Source organism: Stigmatopora argus, chromosome 7 (genome assembly GCF_051989625.1).
Source record: "Stigmatopora argus isolate UIUO_Sarg chromosome 7, RoL_Sarg_1.0, whole genome shotgun sequence".
Taxonomy (NCBI): domain Eukaryota; kingdom Metazoa; phylum Chordata; class Actinopteri; order Syngnathiformes; family Syngnathidae; genus Stigmatopora; species Stigmatopora argus.
Genome location: NC_135393.1, coordinates 12,937,923 through 12,961,904, shown reverse-complemented (window position 1 = coordinate 12,961,904; position 23,982 = coordinate 12,937,923). Strand labels below are relative to the sequence as shown.

The 23,982-nt window shown below is 44.3% G+C and overlaps 2 protein-coding genes across 5 annotated transcripts in view; both read right to left on the bottom strand.

Moving 5' to 3' along the window:
* LOC144077388 (voltage-dependent T-type calcium channel subunit alpha-1H-like) overlaps window positions 1-10,507 on the bottom strand; it is a 58,031-nt gene extending 47,524 nt beyond the window's left edge. The window contains exons 1-5 of one of the 2 annotated variants that reach the window (XM_077605099.1): window positions 10,315-10,507; window positions 8,468-8,589; window positions 4,714-4,994; window positions 2,839-2,983; window positions 226-454 (exon numbers count right to left, since the gene is read on the bottom strand). In XM_077605099.1, coding sequence (XP_077461225.1) covers window positions 226-442 — 217 coding nt within the window. In that variant the 5' untranslated portion in view covers window positions 443-454; window positions 2,839-2,983; window positions 4,714-4,994; window positions 8,468-8,589; window positions 10,315-10,507. The remainder of the gene's footprint in view (window positions 1-225; window positions 455-2,838; window positions 2,984-4,713; window positions 4,995-8,467; window positions 8,590-10,314) is intronic. The other variant, XM_077605098.1, reaches the window with a different exon arrangement.
* Window positions 10,508-11,028: 521 nt separating this feature from the next.
* On the bottom strand, window positions 11,029-23,300 carry LOC144077116 (uncharacterized). 3 transcript variants are annotated; one of them, XM_077604602.1, is made up of 20 exons: window positions 22,240-23,300; window positions 21,538-21,637; window positions 21,422-21,461; window positions 19,875-19,916; window positions 19,636-19,724; window positions 19,435-19,531; window positions 19,215-19,357; window positions 18,960-19,132; window positions 18,784-18,887; window positions 18,320-18,702; window positions 18,162-18,231; window positions 17,998-18,058; window positions 17,853-17,913; window positions 17,237-17,566; window positions 17,046-17,141; window positions 15,030-16,647; window positions 13,506-14,746; window positions 13,350-13,420; window positions 12,871-12,955; window positions 11,029-12,803 (listed from the first exon to the last, which is right to left on the bottom strand). In XM_077604602.1, exons 1-20 carry the CDS (start codon window positions 22,403-22,405, stop codon window positions 11,720-11,722), a joined length of 6,054 nt encoding a protein of 2,017 aa, XP_077460728.1. In that variant the 5' UTR covers window positions 22,406-23,300; the 3' UTR covers window positions 11,029-11,719. The 3 variants fall into 3 exon arrangements, with proteins under 3 accessions (XP_077460728.1, XP_077460729.1, XP_077460730.1); XM_077604603.1 differs by having other exon boundaries at window positions 13,350-13,417; XM_077604604.1 differs by having other exon boundaries at window positions 19,215-19,351.
* Between the last annotated feature and the right edge of the window lie 682 nt (window positions 23,301-23,982).

Below are 23,982 nucleotides of genomic sequence, written 5' to 3'. Positions count from 1 at the left end.
GTTATAGCTTTAAAAGACAATCGCAATTTTTTGTTGCAAAAAACGGTTTTCTAGACAGCATCATCGTGAGCATATCAATTCCCAAAATATTTAAGCCAAGGATTTATGGCAGCTATAAAAGCTCCCAAAAATCAAACTAATAACCAAAATGGAAAAAGGCCACTCAAGTTCTTCGTGGCTGAATTAAAGTGAAATCACTCACCCGCATGGTACGGTAAGGATATGGGTGACATACGGCTCGTAGGCACCACGACCTGGGTGGGCTGGTTTGGGTCAGCGCCAACAGAACCACCGGGGCTAGCGACGGGTACGGCAGCTCTTTGGCTTCCTCCTCTTCCTCGCTCCTCTGTTGGCCCTCCACCGAGACGTGGACTCGGTCCCGGTCGCCGTCCTCGGGCGGGAGTCCCGCGTCACGTGGGTCCGGCTCCGGGGGGTCCGTCATTGCCGGGACCACCTGGAAAAAGAAGGCCCCAATGAGAAGGAGGTCTTATGCCGTAAACCCATTTTTGTGGGAAAGTGCAGCGTCGTGTCCAGGAAGCATAAATCTCCATACAATGCAAACACAGGCAAATGCATAGATTAAACAACGCGACGGAGAAGCTTAGCAGGCACTTTGCGGAAAAGACGCTGACGGGGAATTGGTTCAAAATCATTCATTTGCGTTCCACAATAGTCATTTAAGCCTAATGCAAAAAAATGGAGGGGTTTGCACCTTTGCCTCAAAGTTCGGAGGATTCAAGCCTTCCATTTTTTGGGGGTACAATCTATATCACGTGTGTCAAAGTGGCGGCCCGGGGGCCAAATCTGGCCCGTTGCATCATTTTGTGTGGCCCGGGAAAGTAAATCATGAGTGCCGATTTTCTGTTTTAGGATCAAATTAAAATGAAGAGTATAGATGTATATTAAATTTCCTGATTTTCCCCCTTTTAAATCAATAATTGTAATTTTTTTAATCCATTTTTTTTCTGTGTTTTTAGTTCAAAAATCATTTTGTACAATCTAAAAATATATTTAAAAAAAGCTAAAATATACATTGTTTTAGATCTATAAAAAACGGAATATTCAGGGCTTTTAATCCATTTGTTAAAAAAAAATCTAAATGTTATATCTAAAATGGTCCGGCCCACACGAGATCTAATTGGCATGAATGTGGCCCGCGAACCAAACTGACTCCGACACCCCCTGATCTATATGATATAGTGTAGAGTTGCCTGTACGTGCGATTGATTGCCCAAAGTCAGCTGGAATAGGCTCCAGCACCCCAGAAAGTGATCATTTTATCACAATTTATTAAAACAAAAATCCCCCAAGAATGCAAATGATGGTGTTATGCATCCTTTTAATTAGATTTAAACTCTATTCTTTTTAGCTACAGCAGTAAATAGACCGCTTGTCCGAGAAACAAAGTCACCTCGAAAAAAAAGGGCATCCGCTCTAACATTTCGTCGGATTCAATATTGCATTAATTTTTCGCCAAACTTTTGCATTGATCATGTTAGCGTGGAAGCGCTGTGTAAAGCCTTCTGCGGCAAAGATTCTTGCAGGGGAGTGATTGGACTCTGGAGTAATGGAAGAGGATCACGTGGGTGTGACCAGTCCAGATTTACACTGTTTCAAAGTGATGGGCACATCGGGGTTAGAAGCCAGGCAAACAAAGTCATCCATTCACTGCCTTAGAGACCAGTGTTATGATCCGGGGTTGCTGGAGTCAGTCAGGTTGAGGTTCAGCGACAGGATGAGCTCAAAAACGAGGTCAGCTGACTAGCTCAATCTACCGATATTTCATCAGTAGCTCTTACTTCCCGTGATGGCGCGGGCGGGCAGACTCCAAGATGACAACGCCAACATTCATCCGGCTCAAATTGCCAAAGAAAAATTCACGAGACATTATTTTGACACGGCCATCCCGCTGGACGAGCGGTTAGTCCGTCGACCTTGTGGTTCTGAAAGACAGGTTTGGAGCTTTCGGTTCAGGGCAAGGGTGTCAGACTCTGGTTGGTTTATAAATGGATTAAAAGAACTGGTTTAAAAGCCTTGAATATTCAGTTTTTTATAGATCTAAAACAATGTTTATTTTAGCTTTTTTTATATTTTTAGATTTTACAAAATGATTTTTGAACTAAAAACACAAAAAATTACAATTACTGATTTAAAAGGGGGGAAAATCAGGAAGTTTAATATACATCTATACTGTTCATTTTACTTTGATCCTAAAACAGAAAGTCGGCACTCATGATTTACTTTCCCGGGCCACACAAAATGATGCGGCGGGCCAGATTTGGCCCCCAGGCCGCCACTTTGACACATGTGGTTTAGGGTTTGCATGTTCTCCCCGGGCTTGCGTGGCTTTTCTCCTGGCACTCCAGTTTCCCCCTACATACCAAAAAAAACATGCACGGTAGGCTAGTTGAACACTAAATAGTCCCCCTAGGTTTGACTGTGAATGGTTATTGATCTCATTATGCCCTGCGATTGGCTGCCCACCAATTCCGGTTGTCCCCTGCCCGTTGCCCATTGTTGGCTGGGATCAACTCCAGCACCCCCACGACCCTTGTGAGAATAATTAGTATAGAAAACGAATTATTTTGACAGAGGTATTGGCCACAATAGTCTGATTTGATCAAGACGTTACGGGTTGTAGAGGTTGCCATAGCCAAACCATAGAATCCTATATATATATATATATATATATATATATATATATATAGTGTAGTACCATATATAGTATGCAGTATAAATTGAAATGAATAATAGGTGTAATGGCAATTACACCTAGCACGTGAAAGGTAGTACTTTTTTTAAAAGGGCCTTTTGAGCAGCATAATAAGATGCACTCACTGGGTGTGCGTGTGCGTCGTGTGTTGAGATGACGCGGCGGGCACGGAGCCTGAAAGCCAGCGAGGATTCCAGAGCTGCTTCACTTTGAGGCTCAATCCCCCCCCTTCCCTTTTTTTGGAGGGGGCAGTGTGGGATGCAATGCAAGCTGTTGGGTGGACATCAGTCAGCCATTTCACACACACAAAGAGCAAAATGTAAGAGTGGTGCCGAGAAATGCTTTTGAAAGGACTTGAAAAAGCTTGCTGATGGTCACACCGTCGCCCGAGTACGCTTTATCCTAACAAGCAAAAACAACACTTAAGAAAGTAGCAGGGGAAGGACAAAAAAGATGCTCGATATACTATGATAGATCCATGGTAAGTTAGGTTGACATGGCGATAAATCGTGTTCATTTCTGACAGTTAACGCCTTTGAGTGAAAATAAACTTGACATCTGTAATTGTCAATGACAGATTTGCATTGAATCTATAATGACCCAAAAATATTTAAATAGAAATTGATGTAGAAAGATCTGGATTTACCGTGTGAAGAATCCGTGTTAAGTATGTATGAAATCTTTGCCAATTTATTGTAATTCATTATGAGAGATGTTTGATAACTCATTAATAACTCATTTAAATGCAAATCATATTGCACCTTTAATTAATAATACAGATCATAAATTTAGGTTAAAATCTACGAGCGGTTTCTTTAAAACCTTATTAATCATATGATTAATTAAGATCAACAAAAAACATGTTTCTTCACAATCAGGAATTCAAAATCAAGAAAATTCTCTATAAAAAGGAAGACTAAAATCGACTGAAAATCAAAATTAACTACAATATTGACATTTTAATGCCTATGAATGTTTGAAAAAGAACTTCAGCAAAATATTTGCTGACTATGCAGTTTTCAACCATCAGTTCATTAATTATCAACAACAAAACTAAGTCAATTTATGATAAATCACAAAAAGCAATGTGAGATGAAGATAAAGCCATTTTTGCTACGTCAAAATGTTATTTTACTATGAATCGGAATCATCTTCACCTAAATCCATATTAGTCTGTCCACTGAATCTCTCACTCCTTCGTTCATCTGCCACGCTGCTTATCGTTACGAGGGTTCTCGGGGTGCTGGAGCATATCCCAGCCAACTGCGAGCATTAGGCAGGGGACACCCAGAATTGTTTCCCAGAAAATCGCAGGCACAACAAGACAAAAACAACAAACATCACGCACACACAGAGCTCCATCAGCCCAGCATGCATGTTTTTCAGATGTGTGAGGAAACCGGAGTACCCAGTAAAAACCCACACAGACGCAGGGGAGAGCCAGCCATTCTAACCACTTGACTATTGTGCCACTAAATCCATCACATTATTCAATATTTTTACTCTTCCTATCCTTGTGACTACAATCAAACAAGGTTAAATGAAGATAAATGAATCCCATATCCGTTTGGCAACAAAAATCCACTTTCCTATGTGACACACTATTTATTTATCAAACATTCCTGATGAAAGCCAAGCACAACTCCAGGCATCATCTGGAACAGAAACTCCACAAAATGAACATTAAAGCAAACACATTTCTGTCCATATGTGCTTATTGCTGTCAACAGCAGTGAAAGTAGATTATTGCATAAAGAAGATGAAGGCAATGCTTTAAAAAAAAACATACTATATTACTTACAATTAATCCACTCCAGTCACTTAACACCATTGCTTAAAACCCCTCCAAACAACTTTAAAATCCACCCTTTTGTCCATATACACGCGACCCAAAGACGGACACCACAGCGTTTGACGAATAAGGTAAACTCGTTAAAGGTAAAATGTAAAAACAAAACAAAAAATTAAAAAATGAGTAAAAAGTTGCCAGCGGGGCTTACCGGGGAGCAGCGTCCGTCCATCGGTCACTGCGAGTCGGCCACGCGTCCGGAGCTCCTCGGGGAGCCTCGGTGCTCCATAGTGCATCCACCTGGCGCGTGCTCACTCCCAAACATGGGGAAATAGGCGTGTTCTTGTTAGATATACGAGTCCACCATGACGGGGGGGCAAGTTAACATGGAAGAAAGCGGGTGGAAGTGCAGGGGAGACGGGGGGAGAAAGTTCCGAACAAGCGCTGACACTCGCCGGCTGCTTGCGCGTCCCCTCAGCCGCCGGACGCATTCTGGTGGCAGGTATGGGAGATCACCAGCACCGGAGGAAGAAAATTGTTGGGAGAAAATGAGGGAGAGAGATAGAGAAAGGGGGGGAGGAGGAGGGGGAGAGAGTGAGAGAGAGAAAAAGAGAGAGAGAGAGAGAGAGAGAGAGGCAAGTTAGGGAAGGAATCCAACCAAAATAAGTGTCTGAATAACTTCCGCTGGATTCATTTATTTTATAAACAAGTGTGAAGAATACTATAAGATTTGACTGGATCGGTGCCATTGAAGGCAATAGAAGTCCAATCCCTGACAACCATCATTTGCCAGTCGAATTAGATTGGACGGTAATGGTCGTCAATGGCAGACAATGTCGAGGGGGGGAAATGGATTGGAAGTTGATGGCCGTCAATAGCGGTTGTTGTTTTAGTTACATTTCAATTTAATTGAGGGAAAAAGATGAAATAATTTACAAGGAATGCGAGTGCAATTTGATTGCTAATGTTACATTGGATTGACAAATCCTGGACGGACATCTGTCAGGCACGTTGACCCCGTGCAGATGTTGGCGGGGTCAAAGGTCACGTGATGCTTGTCAAATCCGCATCGACCCTGCTTTGCCTTTGACGGACACTAGCGATAACCACACACACAAAATAACATTTAACAAAATCTAGAACTAGCCCCGAAATTCCCCCCAAATCAATAGGAAATCATCCAAAACTTAAAGTGTACCCTAAAACCTACAATAAATTCCCATTTCATTGCATTTTTATTAATGATGAGCTGAATTATGCTACATTTCTATTTGATTGCAATCAATTATCTGTCCGTTAATGACAAGTGTTTTAATTTTACTCCTTAGTATGCCACAGTCTAAAAAGAAAAAAATACCTTATTTGAACAAACACGAGACGATAACTCACTGCTGAGCCAACGTTAAGTTTAAATTTCATTTTTAATGAAGGGTGTAGCTCATTTTTGTGGAGGCTTCGCAACAGTCCCACAGGAGCCCACCGGTGGTCCCCAGATTCCAATTAGCAAACCAAACAGCACCACCACTACTACTACTACTATCACTCATTTTCTGAACCACTTTATCCTCACTAGGGTCGCGGGGGGTGCTGGAGCCTATCCCAGCTGACTTTGGGCCAGCCAATCACAGGCCACAAGGAGACTAACAACCATTCACGCTCACAGTCATACCTATGGGCAATTTAGAGCATGCAATCAGTCTACCATGCATGTCCAGGGAGAACATGCAAACTCCACACGGGTGGACCGACCTGGATTTGAACCCAGGACCCCCACTGTGAGGCCGACGCGCTAACCACTCAACTACCGGGCCGCCCCTACTACTACAGTAATCCCTCGAATATCGCAACTTCAACTATCGTGGTTTCACTACATCGCAATTTTTTTTCTGGGGGAAATTGTTTGGGGTTAAAGTTCATAAAAATGTGAAAATCTATGCTGAAATTCCACTTGCTACTAGAACTCAGCACTGAAGTAAAAATATGTACATATATCTTTTTTTTTTTTAAATAGGGGTGACCCTACTTCACGGTTTTTCGTGTATCGCGGCCATGTCTGGTCTACATTAACCGCGATAATCGAGGGATTACTGTACTCTTTTTGTTCAAATAAACAGCACTGAACATACCAGGGCCACTAACCTTATTTACATTTGAATCTTACTTGGCAAGTGTCATTTACTCAAACTATATCCTCGGCAGGATTCTCAAAGCCTAAGTCACAGGTGTCAAAGTGGCGGCCCGGGGGCCAAATCTGGCCCACCGCATCATTTTGTGTGGCCCGGGAAAGTAAATCATGAGTGCCGACTTTCTGTTTTAGGGTCAAATTAAAATGAAGAGTATAGATCTATATTACATTTCCTGATTTTCCCCCTTTTAAATCAATAATTGTAATTTTTTAATCATTTTTTTCTGTTTTTAGTTCAAAAATCATTTTGTAAAATCTAAAAATATATTTTAAAAAGCTCAAATAAACATTGTTTTAGATCTATTAAAAAACAGAATATTCAGGGGTTTTAATCATTTTTAGCTGAAACCCACCCACTAAAATTAAAATAATGCCCACTTTTGCCTGTTAGAAAAGAATTGATAAACGAGTCAGATGATCAAAGGTTGTCTTTTCTCTAACAAATAAAGAATGTTGTTGTTTGTGTGTTCATGTCTCTCCAAATAATAAACCTACCAGAACTTGAATATGAACAATAATACAAGTTATTTCACTCATTATTAAATTAGTGGGGAATTTAGACGCCAAAACAAGACATTGCGTTCAATGTTAAACGTCATTTAGAAGAGAATAATATTTGTGAAGATGATAACGACGGAAAAAAATAACGCCACGGGCCGTCAGCCGACCCCTTAATGAGTCGGAAAGCGTGACACGATCCTACAAAGACCCTCGATCTATTGACCCTCAGAGCGGAAAAGAGTGGATAATTGCATCCATCACTTCCGCTTGGAATTGGGAGTGCGTCGTTGAAAGCCGAAGGGGGGCCGAAGGGGGGCCGGGAGGGGATTAGCATGTCGTTAGCGTTGTCTTTACCTCAAATAAAGGCAATCAGGTGAGAATTTGTCTCTTTAGGGGGAGATGGGTGGTACACGGATTGCCGGGTGGGATGTTTAGAGAAGGGTTTGCTCATTGTTTAGTCAGATGGGCAGGCTGCAAATGTTCTATGTTTGTTTTTATATCACTATTTGCATTTTTCGCCAAAAGCAAAATATTGGGCTGGAGGTTTGCATAAACCTGCGCACGGACGCCAGCAAACAAGATGATATTTCACTGCTCAAAACATGCGATGGTAAAGCCACGGTATGAGATTTTTGATTAAGAAACTAGTTTGTTACATAGCTCATAACCTATGACAGTGTTTTTTTATTGAAGTGCATCCTTTAGAAATTCATTTGTTAGTTAATTTAATTATGAGCACTCCAATGGGTTAAATTGTAAGGTCAGTTATATTTCAATTACCATTTGTCTTTTGCTAACTTCAACAAATGCTAATCTACATGTTAACTTATAAGGTAATGCTAATGTAGGACGTATACGTTAAATTATATGGACAAATTTCCACACACTATAAATTCATGTTAATTCATAAATAACCCCTCAGGGGCCACCAGACCAGGTTATTTGAACACTTAATAATTTAAAAAAACAACTTATTTTAACTTTTAAAAGGATCCACAATGATTAACAATAGTTTTTTTTTCAACAAACTCATTCACTGTCCTGGAAACCAATTTCAATGCATTTAAACTAACACAACTAGCAGCGAAATATTATAATATAAAGTTGAAATAGATTGGACATCTCGGACCATCCACAGCAGCCAACTGGTAAATGTTTGTTTGCAAAATAAATGCAATCACCAGCACCAAACGTTTTAATGCAAAATTAAAAATAAACCTTCTTGCAAAAGTCAGAGAAAATGAGCAAAGTAACATTACAAGAACAAAACTAAACTTACTTGGGAAAACTGTTCAGAAGTGGACTTGCGACGACATTTAAAGAGGATATGGCAGTGTTTCCTCAACAGATGAGTTGAGGAGGCAATCAGGAACACTTGGTGACACGAGAGGCGGTGATTGGCTGAGGACGGATCACAACAGGTGAATGAAATCAAAGGGGGAAATCACCAGAAAAAAAGCAAGCACATTCAAAAAAATATATATCACAGCAAAAAAAACTGAAATAAACCCCAAAGGAACCTTAACCAAACAATTCAGTGTTCCCACACCCTACCAAATTAATACAACATCAAATTGCTAATTCTTGTCATTTCTGAGTACATTTTGGAAGCCCTCGGGGTCCCCTTTATTGACCGGAGCCCCTTAGCGACTTCCTGTCTTGCCTGTCCGCTAGCCCCGCCTCTTCTGTGTTTGCGATCATAACGAAACAGGGCTAAACTGACCAAAATATTTTGTTCCGAAGTCCATGCCTTTGAGGAAGGGTATTCGCATTACGTAATCATCAAAGACACATTTCCCAGAATCTTCCACATGATGATGTCATCCCTCCCGCCCTCCACCACACAATGTGTGTGTGTGTGTGTGTGTGTGTGCATGTTTGTCTCTTTCATTCTGCTCAAATGGACTCATTTCATGCATTTTTCACCGCATCAATGTCACTGTGCCGTGTTCAGATGCCGTCTTACACACGCACACCCCCTAACACACACACTTTTTCTCTCTCTCCCTATGTTATCGGTCGAGGATGAGTATCTAGGCCAAACATTATTATCACCCCCCATGGGTGGGTTTCCATGGTAACCATCGCATCGCCAGGAAGTGCCTCGTTCCACGCCGCCGTCACAGTAACACACCGAGACGTACACACACACTGACTGTGGGAATTTGACGGGCGATCGATACACTCCGATCAGTCGGGGATGGGAGGGTTGCTATGGCAACCACCTGAGGGCACATCCCACTTTTAGATATATAGTGCACTTAATGTGACCTGGTTAGTACTACCCGGCCACGTGAGGCGGTCAATGGACTACACACACACGCACACACAAGTCAGTGTCAATACAGAGTTTCCGCTTTCATAGGAGAGCGCATAATGTAATTAGTTTGTTGGGGGTTTCCCTGTCTGATAATCGGATGTTATTGAAATTGACGTGAGAGCAACTGTGAAATTGTTTTGTCATTGTTCCATTCATTTATATATTTTTAAAAATGTTTTATTCAGTCATTCCTTATATCTTTCAGATTTGTTTATTTATTTAAAATGCACACATTTTTGGGGTAATTCTTCCATTTTATAGACAACTCGATTGTAATAATTGCATGTATTCATACAGGATACGTTGAGTTTTGGATTTTATTGAATGATTTCATGTTTTGTGCTTTTTGTAGGCTCACTGTGGGCCAAATGGATTGGACGTGTATAGCCGTCAATGGGAGTGACTGTCGCAATAATTTGATCATCTTTCCTGGGGTATTTGACACATGTTAATCTAAAAACCACAAAAGCCAAACTGGAATTGGAAACTTTTGTGTCGTATTTATCTGAAACCCAATTATCTTCAATAAAAAAACAGGAATTGAGAGGCTAATTTCTATCAAATTTGAAATAAACAAGGACTCCTGAGTCCCCAGTAAGAAAAAAATCATTATAGAATTGTACAAGGATATGCATGAAAAGTTGAAAAAGAGGTGGCACAATAGAATGAGAAACATCTTTCCGACAGAGTAGAAAGTTGCCTAGCAACCTCTGGCCTTGACGACAGGAAGTGACGTCAGCTTGCCAGCGAGAACACACATGAACCTTACACGTGTGAAGCATAAGATTTATACATTTACTACTCACCCATGCCCATAATTCAAAGGTGGCCGATAAACGTCACAGGATATCTGGAATAATGGATGATAATCTGTGCCGGGGTTAAAATAATAGATTAATCTTCTTGTGTGCTGCGTCCATTAAGGATGATCTTACGTATGAGACGTGAACAACGTGAACATAAACACTAAGCCGGCTGTTGATTGAGGAAATGCACCTGCTCAGCCTTTTATTTGATGGCTTCTTCACAGTTGATACATTGTCAGACAAGGCCTACAGTGCCACCCAGTGGCCGATAAAGGATTCACGTCAGGCGTATTCTTTATGGATCAATAAGAACCACAATGAGGATTTATGTATTCGAATTGCTATGGACTTGTTTTAAAAGTACTCTGATAACATAAAATTCAATCCATATATGTACGTTTACTTTTTCTATATATATATATATATATATATATATATATATATATATATATATATATATATATATATATATATATATATATATTCAAATATATATTCAAATATATATTCAAATATATATATATATATATATATATATATATTCAAATATAGTAGATATATATACAAAAAAAAAATAAAAAATATATATATATATATATATATATATTTTTGTATATATATCTACTATATTTGAATCAAAATAGGACATTGGTGACAGGTTTAAATTGTCACATTTTCTTGTAAGGTAGCTCGACACACTTGACAAAAAGAAGATTTTGGGCATTGTAACATTTTAATTAAAACAAAAACAGGAACAAACCATCAGTAAGAATCCTCATTTTCTATCCGACTGGGAAAACTACGACAAATATGCACTCGCTCACTCGACTCCGAGAAATTTTAGTTTTTTTTGCATCCAGTGTAGCGTAATTGCACTGCAAAAATTCTACCAAGGGTCATAGTTTAAGTGCAATACTAAGACCGAGACCACCGAGGCGTAAAACGGTCTCCAAACGTACGATGAGTCGAAGACACGTTATCTACATGAATTTTTATCGTGGCCTGAGCCAGGAAAACTGTTGTGAAACCCTATGATTAGTCATGAAAGCGTGATATTTACAGGTACGGATACAGTTCCTCACCACAAGGGAACGGGTGGGGTGACTTTATGGTTTTTATGTACAATGAAGTAACAAGCAGAGAGACATGAAGCTCCTTTGCATCCCTGAGTTAAATGAATGGCCGGCCTGCCTTTGGCTCCATCCGAGCGTTGTCACCATTACTCGTTTGTTTGATTCCCAAAGCGGCGTCACGTTTTCAAGATCTCAGCTCTCGTCTCCGGCCTCGACTTCTTCTCGTTTAGGGTCTTGTCATTTCCGGCTGTGTCAAAAGTAGGGTTTCGGCGAGCGATTCTCGCGCTTCGACCTTAGCTCTTGACTTTCATTCCGTTTATTTCCCAGCGGAGTCAAGGATCGGCGGTCTTGGCTTCGCCGGTCATGGCTTCGCTGGTCTCGGTTTCGCCGGCCTTGGATTTGCCGGTCTCGGTTTCGGCGGCCTTGGTTTCGCCGGCCTTGGTTTCGCCGGCCTTGGATTCGGCGGCCTTGGATTCGGCGGCCTTGGTTTCGCCGGCCTTGGTTTCGGCGGCCTTGGCTTCGGCGGCCTTGGCTTCGGCGGCCTTGGCTTCGGTGGTCTTGGCTTCGGCGGCCGGTGGCGCTTCCTCTTTGTCTTTGCTCTTCTTGTGTTTCTTCTTCTTGTGTTTATGCTTGTGATCCTTATCCTTATCCTTGTCCTTGTGCTCGCCGCCCTCCTTGTCAACCACTTTGTGCTTCTTGTGCTTCTTGTGTTTCTTGTGCTTCTTGTGTTTCTTCTTCTTCTTCCTGTCGCCGGCGGCGGCCCCCCCGCCAGAGGCGCCGGAAGCCGTTTCGCTGCGGTTGCTGTTGGAGCGCTGGCTGGCCGAGGGGCTGCTGTCGGAGGCCTCGTCGCCCTCGCTGTAGTCGGGCACGAACGCCGCCTCGTCGGTCTCGCGGGCCAGGTCCGAGCACAGGCGCTGTCTCTTGGGCTCTGGGCCGCTACTCGTAGAGTTCTTCTCCTCCTTGGCGGGTGAGCCACGCTCTTTTCCTTCTCTGGCTTCCGCGTTGGAGCTCCTTTCCCCTCGACCGGCCTTCCTCTCTTCCCGGACGATCTTGACTTTGGTGGGTTTGCCGCTTTTGCTCTCGTCCTTGGGCGGCTTCTTCTTCTCCTCCCTGGCTACCGCCACCTTCTTATCAATCCGGGTTGCCTCGGCCTTTTGGGGCGCAAGTGACGGCTCCTTGGGGGGCTCCTGAGGAGCCACTGCCACGGTGGCTACTGCAGTTTCCTGCTGCTGCTGCTGTTGTTGTTCTTCCTCCTCTTCATCTTCTCGCTCCCACTTGGAGAGAGGAGGTGCCTGAATGAGAAGCTCCTCCCCCACACTTTTGGGGCTAGAGACAACAGGATTCGCGGGGGCCGAAGAGTCGCTCTTCTTCTCTTCCTCTTTCTCGACGCTCTTCGGTTTACTTTCCTCGGTGGATCTATTGCAAAGGAGGAGCGCCAATGAAGTCAATTCTTTCAAAAACACCGTTTGCCTGAACTTCTCACCTGGTGGCACTGGCGGGTTGGCTGGATAAGACCTTGCGACTGATCCGGGGCTTGCTTCGTACCGTCTTTTCATCCGCCTCTTTCCCTGAAAAGAGATATTCAAACAAAACCATGATGAGTGGTTACCATCAACAGTTATAAATTACACAGCAAAAAATTCATTCATAGACGTCAACATCAATTTTGCTTAGCGTTTTATCTGCTCATCTTTTTTCTATTTTGAAATAAATGACCGCATTGTCTTGCGTTTAGCGTTCCGTCTTTGTCGCCTTGCAGTTTCGTGCATGGCAAGTCTAATTTATGCGCATATAAGCCGTACCCTTGATTCCCTCACTTTTTTGGAGCAACAAATACGACAAGTCTACTTCTGAGCAGGAGTACAATTCCTACACCGTATCATTGATCCTCATCCTCACCAATTGTTATCTAGACCAAATAAAAAGAGCTGAGTAATGTTGGCAAGAGGCCCGAGAGCTCACCTTCTTTTGAAGCAGTATCTGATTTTCTTCCGGCGGATCCGCTTTTGTTGGCTCTCTCCTTGGAAACACTGCTAAGAAACCAAGGAAAAAGTCAAACAGGAAAAAATAAATAAATTAAGGGTACGAGGTGACGGCGTGAACATTTTGTGTACGAACCGGTCAGATTTTCCTTTCTCTGTGCCTTCTCTGGAGGTACTGCTCGGCTTGTCCTTTTTGCCGATGGCCGATTTCTCAGCGATGGTCAATTTGTCTAAGCAAACGGAGCGAGCGACCGCACTTCCAGAGTTTTTCCGCTCAGTCTTCTGCGACTTCTCCCCAACGTCACTTTTGGCAACCGAGTCTTTCTTTGAGCTTGATGTCCTGTCGCGCTCATTCTCAGAAGGCAGGGTGGATGTCTTGTCTCGCTCAGATCCTAAAACTTTTTCCCGATCTCTGTCAGAATTTGAGGATTTTTCTCGATCCCTGTCAGCAGCCTTCGAGGAATCGTTATTGGAACTGGGCACTTTATCCTGATCGCGCTCAGAAGTCGTCGTAGTAGCCCGATCGCGGTCGGAGCTAGCCGCCGTGGTGCGATCGCGGTCCGAACTCGACGTTTTCACGCGATCTCGGTCCGAATTCGACATTTTAGCGCGATCCCGGTCCGAACTGGACGCTTTAGGGCGATCGCGGTCCGAACTGGACGCTTTGGCGCGATCGCGATCCGAACTGGACGCTTTACCGCGATCCGAACTGTATGCTTTAGCACGATCCGAACTGTATGCTTTAGCGCGATCCGAACTGGATGCTTTGGCACGATCGCGGTCCGAAATGGACACTTTAGCGCGATCACGGTCCGAAATGGATGCTTTGGCGCGATCGCGGTCCGAACTGGACGCTTTAGCGCGGTCCGAACTGGATGTTTTACTGCAATCGCGGTCAGAAACTTTGGCCCGATCTCTGTCGGAAGCCTTTCCCTTCTCCTGCTCTCGGTCAGACACTTTCTCCCGATCTCGGTCTGAAGCCCTTTCCCGATCTCTGTCCAATCCCGAGGCCTTTTCCTGATCTCTGTCAGACCTCGAGGATTTTTCCCGGCCTCTATCCGAAGCCCTTTCACGCTCTCTGTCCATTCTCCAGTTGCTTTCCCGCTCCCTGTCTCCTCCCGATGTCCGGTCAGAATCTTTGTCAGAGACTGAGGATTTGGCTGCGGTTTTTTCTCGGGAAATTCCACTATCAGAGGAAGACGGGCGTTCCTTTGTTTCAGGGCCTTCGGAATTAACGAGTCCATCAGAATTATTGGGGATGCCAGACCGTTCTGTGGTGGTCTTATCACCTCCCAGGGATGCTCGGTCGGAAGTCGGGTTGTCTTTTCTTCCGTGGTCTCTGTTCAGAGGGGTGCTTCTCTGCGTCACTGGCTTGACCTAGAAAAAAAAAAACTTTAGCCAGATGTAATTGTACAAATATTCATTAGAAAATATAAACTAAAAATAAAAAAAATACTGCATTGGAAAATATGATTCTTAAATGCCATTCAATGCTTTGATATCATCAGCACTATTTGAGGCAAAGTAATTTGGCACATATTGGTGATAAAATCTTGACCACCCTGTTTGTTGGAAAAAAATAGAAATCAATCAAAACTCTAGCAAGCAATGAATGAATGGTATGGACACGATTTCTCGAGTCCGCTGCAATAAGACCCACCGGCAAGTCCATTAGAGGTCTGATAGCGCTTCGGTCTTTTTCCGCCCAAACCAATTCACGGCCAACTAGGACGGGAAGAAGACCAGGTCTGTCGGACGGTTGTGAGAATCTCTGCAGTGGGGGCTGGTGAGCGTCGTGGAGGTGTGAGAAGACCTCCGCTCCGATACCGGGTCCGTCCAGCCTTCGAAGTTTTCCAGGTGGAGACCCGAGTAAGGAGCGGCCCTCCTCGCCCATCCGTGGCGGGAGTCTGTGGAGGTAGGGGAGTACTTGTTGGTGGGGGTGAGGGTGGGGGAGGGGGATGAGGCCAGGGCCGTGCTGGCCGTCCCTTCGCCCGCGGTTGTCGTTTCCCGGCCGAAGGCTGTCGTGAACAGACGGCGGATGTGGCAAAGGTAGTGCGGCGTGGGAGAAGAGTGGGGGTGTCTTTCGAAGGGGTGGTCTCACAGAGGAGGAGCTTTTGGGCAGTTCCTTTTTCGGCTCTTCCGGTTTGCCTTTGTTGCCTTTTAGAGTTTTGGCGGGTGCCGGAGCAACGGCTACAGAAGAGGGCTCTTTCTTTTTGGTCGCCGCAGTTTCGGGAGTCTTCTTCCCTTTGTCGCTTTTGACTTTGGGAGCATCTGTCTTGGCTTTGGGTTTTGCCTTCGGACCCTTTTCCTTCTTGGTCTTGTCGGTCTTGGCGGTGGACTTGAGTTTTGCAGATGTTGTGGCGCTTTTGGCAGCGGGAGCCTTGGAGCCGGCCGCGGATGTCGCCGCCTTGGGAGCGACGGGCGACGATTTGCTCGGCGATAGGATGTCGTCCATGGGCTCGTCTCGGACGGGCGTGGCGTCGCCCCTGTCCATCGAATGCTGCGATTGCTCGCCATCTTCTCCAGCTTTCCTCTTCTTGACTTTCTTGGTTTTCAGGACCTTGGCGGCAGCGGCGGCGTTGCTCTTAGTCCCCGATGATGAGGACGATGGAGGATTGTGAGTTGGTGGCATTTTCTCATCTCGACGACTTCTCCCTCTGCTTTGTGGGGAGTATTCCCGGTGCAGCGGGGATATCCGTTCCCGTTCCCGCTCGCGCTCGCGCTCTCGCTCCCGTTCCCTCTCCCGACTGCCGCGGCCCCGATGATACATCACGTGGTCTTGGTGCTCGTAGTCCTTGTAATACTTGTTGTACCATTCTCTATACTCGCGCTCCCATTGCCGGTACCTTTCCCGCTCCCAGCGTTCTTGACTGCCGGGGCTGAGACCCTTCAGCTCGTAAGGCGCCAATTCTCGCGGGGGTGGCTTTCGTCCAGCGGGGCTCCGATTTCGGTAACCGCCCGGAGAGCGGGAGCGAGATCTTGAACGGAACGGCGGCGCCCCTTCCGTTCCTTCCCAAGCAGCGGGACGGAATGAAGGTGGCGTACCTGAGCGCCGGTAGCCGTACGACCTGGAGCGGGAGCGCGACCTCGATCGAGAGCGCCCATAGCTGCGCCCGTTGCGTCTTGAGTAAGGCGAGCGGGCGTATGGCCGCCCATGGGAGCGTGAACGTGATCGGGATCGACTCGGGGTGTACGAGTAAGACCTTGATCTAGATCTGGATCTGGAGCGAGAGCGTGTGTAAGAGCGGCTGAACGGAGAGCGGCTGTACGATCGGGATCTGGTTACAAAGGACAGAGAGAGAGAGAGAATGAGATGAGCTCAAGCTAATGTTTTAGCAACAGCAGAAAATTACAATCAGTGATTCCAACCACTCAAGAATTTTTCCCACAGAAAATTATCCAACTTCATTACGTTGACCCAATTTATCTTTACCTTACAATGAAAAGATAGTCAACATTTTAATATACAACATACTCCTGAACAATGTTCCCTCTAAGCTGCGAGCGTGCGCAATTGCGCACCACTCTCGTGTTTTCCACGCACGGCAAATTATTATTGTGACTGGATCATTTATAGGTAGAAGACATGCACCTGCTTATGGCAGGTGTGATTTTTTTGGGAGTCTCAGCACAAGATTACCACAATTTGTTTGATGAAAAAATGAAATCAGGTTACCTAGAATATGACGGTTTCTGTCTCTTTGGTGCATTTCGGTACTTCATTAGCTCTTTGTGGAAGTCTTTTGTGAACTCGTCAAGTTTGGATGTGATACTGAAAAATGAAAGGGGAATGGGAGTCAAAACTGCACAAAATAATCACATCTGTACTGCATCACCATCCATCAGCAACAAAGTCTTGCTACTCACTTATCTTGTCTGTGGTGTCGCTGTCTGTAGAAGTCTTCTTTGGAGAGAGGGGGCTGACCGAGGGAAGACGGGAGAGGAAGTAGAGGGGGCTGGCCGCCGGGTGCTCCCCAGGGAGGGTTGATACCCGGTGGGCCAGGACCGTAGATGGGCTGAGGCTGGTAAGCCATTGTCGGTGGCGGGATCAGGCCGGGTCCCGCGGGATACAGGGGTGGGTAGGCCTGGGGTGGGGGCGGGTAGAGGGAGGGTGACACGTAGAGGGGCGGTGTGGGGAGAGGGAGCTGAGATGTCTGGAGGTGGGTGGAAGGTGGTTCACCTCTGCTTCTGTAGGGCCTGAAAGAAAGAAAAGAAACTGTGCATGTTGGGGAAGCAAAACCACCATTTCAATTCAAATTCTGACAAGTTGTTAAGTAATAGCAAAACAACAAAACTAAAAAATGAAGTGATTCAATTTCAAAAAAAGTGGAGAAAAAAAAAAATCATTCTAGGCATTATCATTTTTTTTGCCAAAAACGTTCGTAACAGCATGCTCTCGTAGTGCATTACCAAATGCACGTTTAACTTTGATGCTCGTTTGTGAGAGGGCGAGTGATTTCCGGGTGTAGAAGAGTGCTCTTACCTTTCCCAGTGTCTTCCACCCCTGTCCCTATGAGGCTGGTGGGGCCGTGAATGTGGTGGACCTTAAGTGAAATACAAAGTGTCATTTACTTTAATTTCTACTAGAATCACAAAACACCCTGGAATGTGTCCACTGCGCTTCTTACCCGAAAGATGAGGCGGCGCTCGAGAGGGCGGGGGTGCACCAAGGAGAGACAGACTGTAAGGCTATAGTTAAAAAAATAATAATATATTTTCATATAGATTTACAAGTTGAATCAAAATTAACGAGGCAAGGATTCATTTCCTACCAAACTCAAGATGGACTCACCTGTGGTCTGTTTTCTGAATTTTTAATCAAGCCTGGCAAGATAATGGGCGGTGGTGGCAGGTCCATCTCGCTATCAAAAATAAATACAAACACGTAAAATTAACACTAGCAATTGAGAATCTTTCGAGTGCTCTATGGTTAAAATAAATAAACCTCACCCAGGTGGGGGAGGCTCTCCCTGGCTCCCGGACGGCCGAGGAGAACCGTGGTCCACCACGGGCGGCGGAACCAGTGGGGTTTCTTTATTTTCCTCCTTGACGTCGACGTGAGGGGGCGGCGAGGGCGTAGGGGTGGGTGTGTTGGCAGCGGAAAGTGCCGTGGGTGGGGTCTGAGCCTGGGGGACTGGCACGCTAGCGATGGTGGCAGGGTGAGGAGGAACAGAAAGGGGAGGGCGGGATATGTTGGCCATCAGGGGGTCCTGCTGCCTGGACTGGTGAGGTCTGTTCAGGAGAGGAGGCCGCGGGGGAGGAGGGGCCGAATGTTGGATTGGTTTGCGTCCACGTTTTGTGTAGCCGGTCTCGTTCTTGAAGTTGTTTACAGCCTGGGTGGAAGAGCAAGAAATGATTTAAATCGCCTGATGAAAGGAACAGTGGAAAAGGTGCCTTTTAGAAAAAAAGTTTACCTGTCGAAGGAACTTGTTGGCAATGAGGTTGTCAGGCGAAACATCCGACTGCTTGCACGTGAAACAAACGTGCTCCTCAGAGTCCAACAAAGTTGTTCTGATACCTGGAAAAAATATATAATAATAAATAAAGTGCATAGCCAATCAATATGCAATCATCTTTGTTTGATACTCACATTCATCGCAGTAGCTGTTCCCGCAGCAAGGAATGACGACTGCGTCCGTCATCAAATCGTTACAGATGGGACAAAGCAGCTCGTCGGGGATGGGGTCCGAATCGTCCTCGGACGACGACTGGTCGTGCGGAACGAAGGGAGGACGCTCCTTTTTCCCCTGTGCGTACGCCTCCCTGCGGTGAATTGGATATTTAACCATCAAAATCCCAAAAAAATCACAAAGTCATTCCAAGTCCGCATTGGTTTCAAACATACGCATCAATTGCAGGTATGGCATATTCTCCAGTGCTGGTCAACATGGCTCCTTTGGTGCCGGGCTCAGCTTTCACCATGAAACTCTGAGGAATCCCTTTGCTGGTTCTCACTTGTTTGAGAGCTTCTATACTCTTGTCCTGTACCTAAGACAATGTAGTTATGACCTCGAAATAAACATGTTCACAAAGTACATAAAGAGGGAGGACAAGTAAATGGTTACCACGAGCATGGGGCACTGCCGAATGTAGTGACCGGTCTTCCCGCATCGGTAACAGAGGTAGTGAGCCGGTGGCGGTCCAACTGCCTTCTTGGAGTAACTACAGAAAGAATTTCCTTGTGTCACTTGCAATTCAACAGTGCCACAGAGATCCCGGACAGCGCATGGCCCTGGCAAAACAACTCAAACAAAGTGAATACTAACTGAATAGGGTCATATTCATGGTTGGACTGAGTCATCATGGCTTTAATCTTGTCTTCCTCGGATGCATTGGCGTCAACCAGGTTAGCGGTCTAAAGAGAAGAAAAATGGAACAAAAGAGAGAAGAAAAAAAATCCCCAACCCCCCAAAATCAAGATTAAAACTATGGGAGCAAAAGAGTCGATGTATTAACATCCCCAAAAAAGCTGCTATCTTCTAGATGTTGTGGCGATAAACGCTACCTTGGTGAGTTGGGCGAGAGACATAGAGGGTGAGGAGTCGGTCTGTGGGAAAAATCAGAATACAAGACATTGAAAGGTGTTACAACACAATCTCAGATGTCCCAGCTTGAGGCCAGTCCCTCACAATTATCCTCAGACGCAATGATGGGAAAGCTGAAAAATAATCCCGTAATCATGTAAGTCACATAGGTGTCACCAAATAAGGATTGATGAACTTTTTCCCTCCTAGCAGTCCAAAAAAAATCCAGTACCCTTTGTGAAGTTTAGGGAAATGAAAGAAAAAAAAAATCAAAACGGTAAAATTGTAACTATAAATGGGCATACACTGATAATTCAAAACCTGTCAACTCGACTCGTACAACAAAATAAAATGAGGTTGGGCAGAGGACCTGAAAGATTTCTGAATTTTCCAGGTTTTGAGCGTTAGCATTTCGCACTTAAGAGGAAATGCAATCGTTCGTAAGATAGCGAGATCTTCAAAGTCATCGTTAGCTAAGACGTTCTTAAACGGCTGGCGTTAGCATTCTTGGAAAAACGATGTCGCATCCGAGCTGTCTAAAATGTCGCCTGGCTAAGACGGACTAACTCGCAGGATAATAAGGACAATTTACATTAGCAAAGGAGGCATTTTTACATGACTTGTCACAACAAGAGAGTAGCCTGCTTATTATGTTGTAGACTGGGCATTTGCGGAGGGAACACACAGGGAATGTGGTGTCAAAGCGGCTCTGACATGCAGAACCCGCTTAAAAAAACCTTTATTGACAGGCTTCTGTAGCTTACAGGAAAACTACACCAGCAATGATGTGTCATTCATAAACGCTGCAGAAAGAAAAAGTTATGTTTTGTTTTTGTTTCCTCTACTCCCTATGCTAGTCGCTTTCTATTCTGTGTAAAATATTAAAGATGCGTGGCCTTTAAAAAAAGTTTGGCTTATGTGTAGACCATAGAACAAGACAATTTGTACATAAGTTGACAAACGTGACATTAAGAGTGTATTCAAAGTGTGTCAAATGTTCCAAACTGCACTGAAATTAAATTCAAAAGAACAAAGAAATGAGCAAATACTCCCCGAACCCATTCACCCAGCCATGAATGAATGCTTCACTGAATCGAATTGTTGTAAACCACATGTTATTTTCACAGAAAATACAAATGACATTAGCATTATCATGTGACATGATTAACTTATATGTGACACAAATACCTGCCCGAGCCAAAGCGGGCTACAAAAAAGCCATTTCAATACGAAACAGAAGTCAGGATAGTTCATACTCACTTGGAAGTTAGCAAGTACAGTACAACATTAGAAAAATAGCGCTCGAATTGCGTGGAAAAAAAGAAACAATTAAGCCCTAAGACTTAAGACGCCCTCCCCACCCACTTCAAAAAACCAGCCAATCACAGATAGACAAAATCCACACTGTGATGCGCTTGACAAAATGTTATCAAGAAGAAAGGAGAGTAGAGGGGTGATAGGAGGAGAGTGAGTGTTGTTGCTTTTTTGGGTGTGTTTGCTTTGTTTTTGGTTGGTTTTTGTTACATACGGGTCTCGACGATCCCGCCATTGACGTGTCAGAACGATCTCTGCGGAGACAAACAAATGAAGCTTCTGTAAATGAGCACTCTCGTCACATCAGGCGGAAAAGGATAAGAGACGTACACAATGAACGTCCTGCCAGCAGGTTTGACGCCGCCAATCGGCGTTCGGCGGACGATCACGGACGAGTGCTTGGGGATGTGTGCTTCATCGTCTGTATATTCTGGAAATATACCAATTCAGAGATGTGACATCGACATGGGATATGTTGTGGCGTCCTGTTATATGCTATGGTCTGATCAAAAACTAGTTTGTTACAATTGACTTGCTTGTAAAAGTGGATCAGCGTGTCACTTTTTCTCAATAGTCCTATTGATAAAATCTAATGTACACGAGGCCATTCAATGAAATTGTGGCATGCTTTGCAATTCAACAAATATGATATTGTTGTCCAAAGAATGCAAATCATAATGTATGCGGAGGAAATTGGCAATTTCGACCAGTAGAAACCATGACAAACGCAAAATCATTAAATTTTTCCTGAAATACACATGATCCTGATTGGGGCATTTGAATCAAATACGGAATAGAAGTTGTCGATTTGGCTTGAATTTAAAAGCTAAAAACCCAGGAACGTTTTTAACATTTTTCAACCATCAACGAAAAATTGGTGATCAAAGAAGGGCGCAATGCAAATACATTTCTAAACAACAAAGATGAATCAGTCAACTGCAGAGATCGGGAGAAATTGTGCGACTATTTTGGGGGGAAATGTAAGATTAATTCAAATGATTATAGACCAAGTATACTACTTCTGGGGCTTACCTTCTCGTGTCTGCGCATTGGTGATCTGCAAGTCGCAGTCTGTGGCCTTGAGCCGCTCCCTGGACATGATCTGCCGCTTGAGCTCACTCAAGGTGATGTGCAGCCCATCGAACGTGACCGTGTTGTAGTCCAGTTTGGAGGAGAACTTATAATGAACACACGACATGTTTGCCACACTTTTTTTTTTCTTTAAACAACAAGGGATCGGGAGAGAAACAGGATTTGGGACGGGGATGAGTAATAGAAACAGCGGATAACCAAACCCCCCCAAAAATATAAAACAGCGGCAACACTCAAATCACAGGAGGCCAAACCTGGTAACTTTTTAATGCGTCAAAATGGGTCTTCAGAGACACTGGACAAAAAAAAACAAAAATGGAGGGCGAATCAATGACGCAGAGTCCTTGTTTAATCCCAACGTGTGAGATTAAAGGCCGGCTCGCCAGTTGACGGCGCCATGTGCCTTTTAGTCAAGTCCTTTTGAGTCCAAAATAAAAGCGACACACACAAACAACGCCCAGAAAATCCAACAAAGGCTGGAGGCGAGGCTGTCCTCGACAGAGCGGCGTTCTAAGGGCGGCCGCGTCCGCCACCTGTAGTCCTTCGGCGGCGGAAGCGCGAAACACGGCAAGGCCGCTGTTAGCAGCTAATGTTGCTAACCGCAGTCCGGCCAGCGCTTGCTGTGTCTGGGTTCAGTTCCTCACAAAAAAATGTCCAAAGGATTGTGTCCGCGGGATTTAAATCAACGCTAAGAACTCACATTCGCAGAATAATTCGGAAATAAAAAGTCGAAAAAACGAAAGGCGCCGAGCTCACGAATTATGGCTAACGATAAATCCCCGCTAACCGAAACAGTGCCCTTTTCCTCTCGGAATCCATCGGAGTCTGCTCCTTCGTTTACTTGCCGGGTGAATAAAAATGTTTTCTAAGAAGAAAAAAACAGATGTTCATTCACAAAAATGTCTTCGGCGACGAGGCCACAAGACGACAATGCGCCCTATCGTCGCTGTTTCATCAAAATGGCGTCGAGGAGAACGAACGGTAGTCCAAAGAGTGACAAACACATGACGTCAAGATGGGTACCTTCTGTTTTCCCCGCTTTAGCCGGAGCACTGCGACGTTTCAAAAAAGAGGTTAACTTAATAAAAGTATCATGTACAATACACACAATGATGAGGGATTATTTTTTTTAATCTTGGGAAATAATGCCACGTTTAAATTTGTCATGACCCACTGTATTTATGAATGTTAATTGAAGCTAAACGCTCCTCGTTGAAAAACAAATTACAAAATTATAATAGAAAAAATAAAACTCGAGTTAAACATATTTACATACAGGTTAGTTGTCTTTTTTGTAACAAAAATAAAATAAAAAAAGATAAAAGATAACTTCAACATGTAGGTAAATGATCGATTTGCGCGGGGGTTTACGAATGTCGGTGACGTTCGTTATACTTGCTTTATGATTGGCCGAGGAGTCGAAATGCGCGTCTACAAAATGCCTGTTTAAAAATGTGCCATTTGTTCTTGCGAACGCTACAACGCTCAAAAGTGCCCGTTTAAAAATGCGTAAATCATAGCGAGTGACGACATCACACAGAGATGATCATTAACAATTTTATAGAAAAGAACAAAGGTGTGCACGCATTTTCTCTCTCAGCTTCCAATAGTGTCCATCTATAAAACCTTTTAAAAAGGTCATTTTTATTCCCTTGCTTTTAAGACAGCGTGAGCATCGACCAT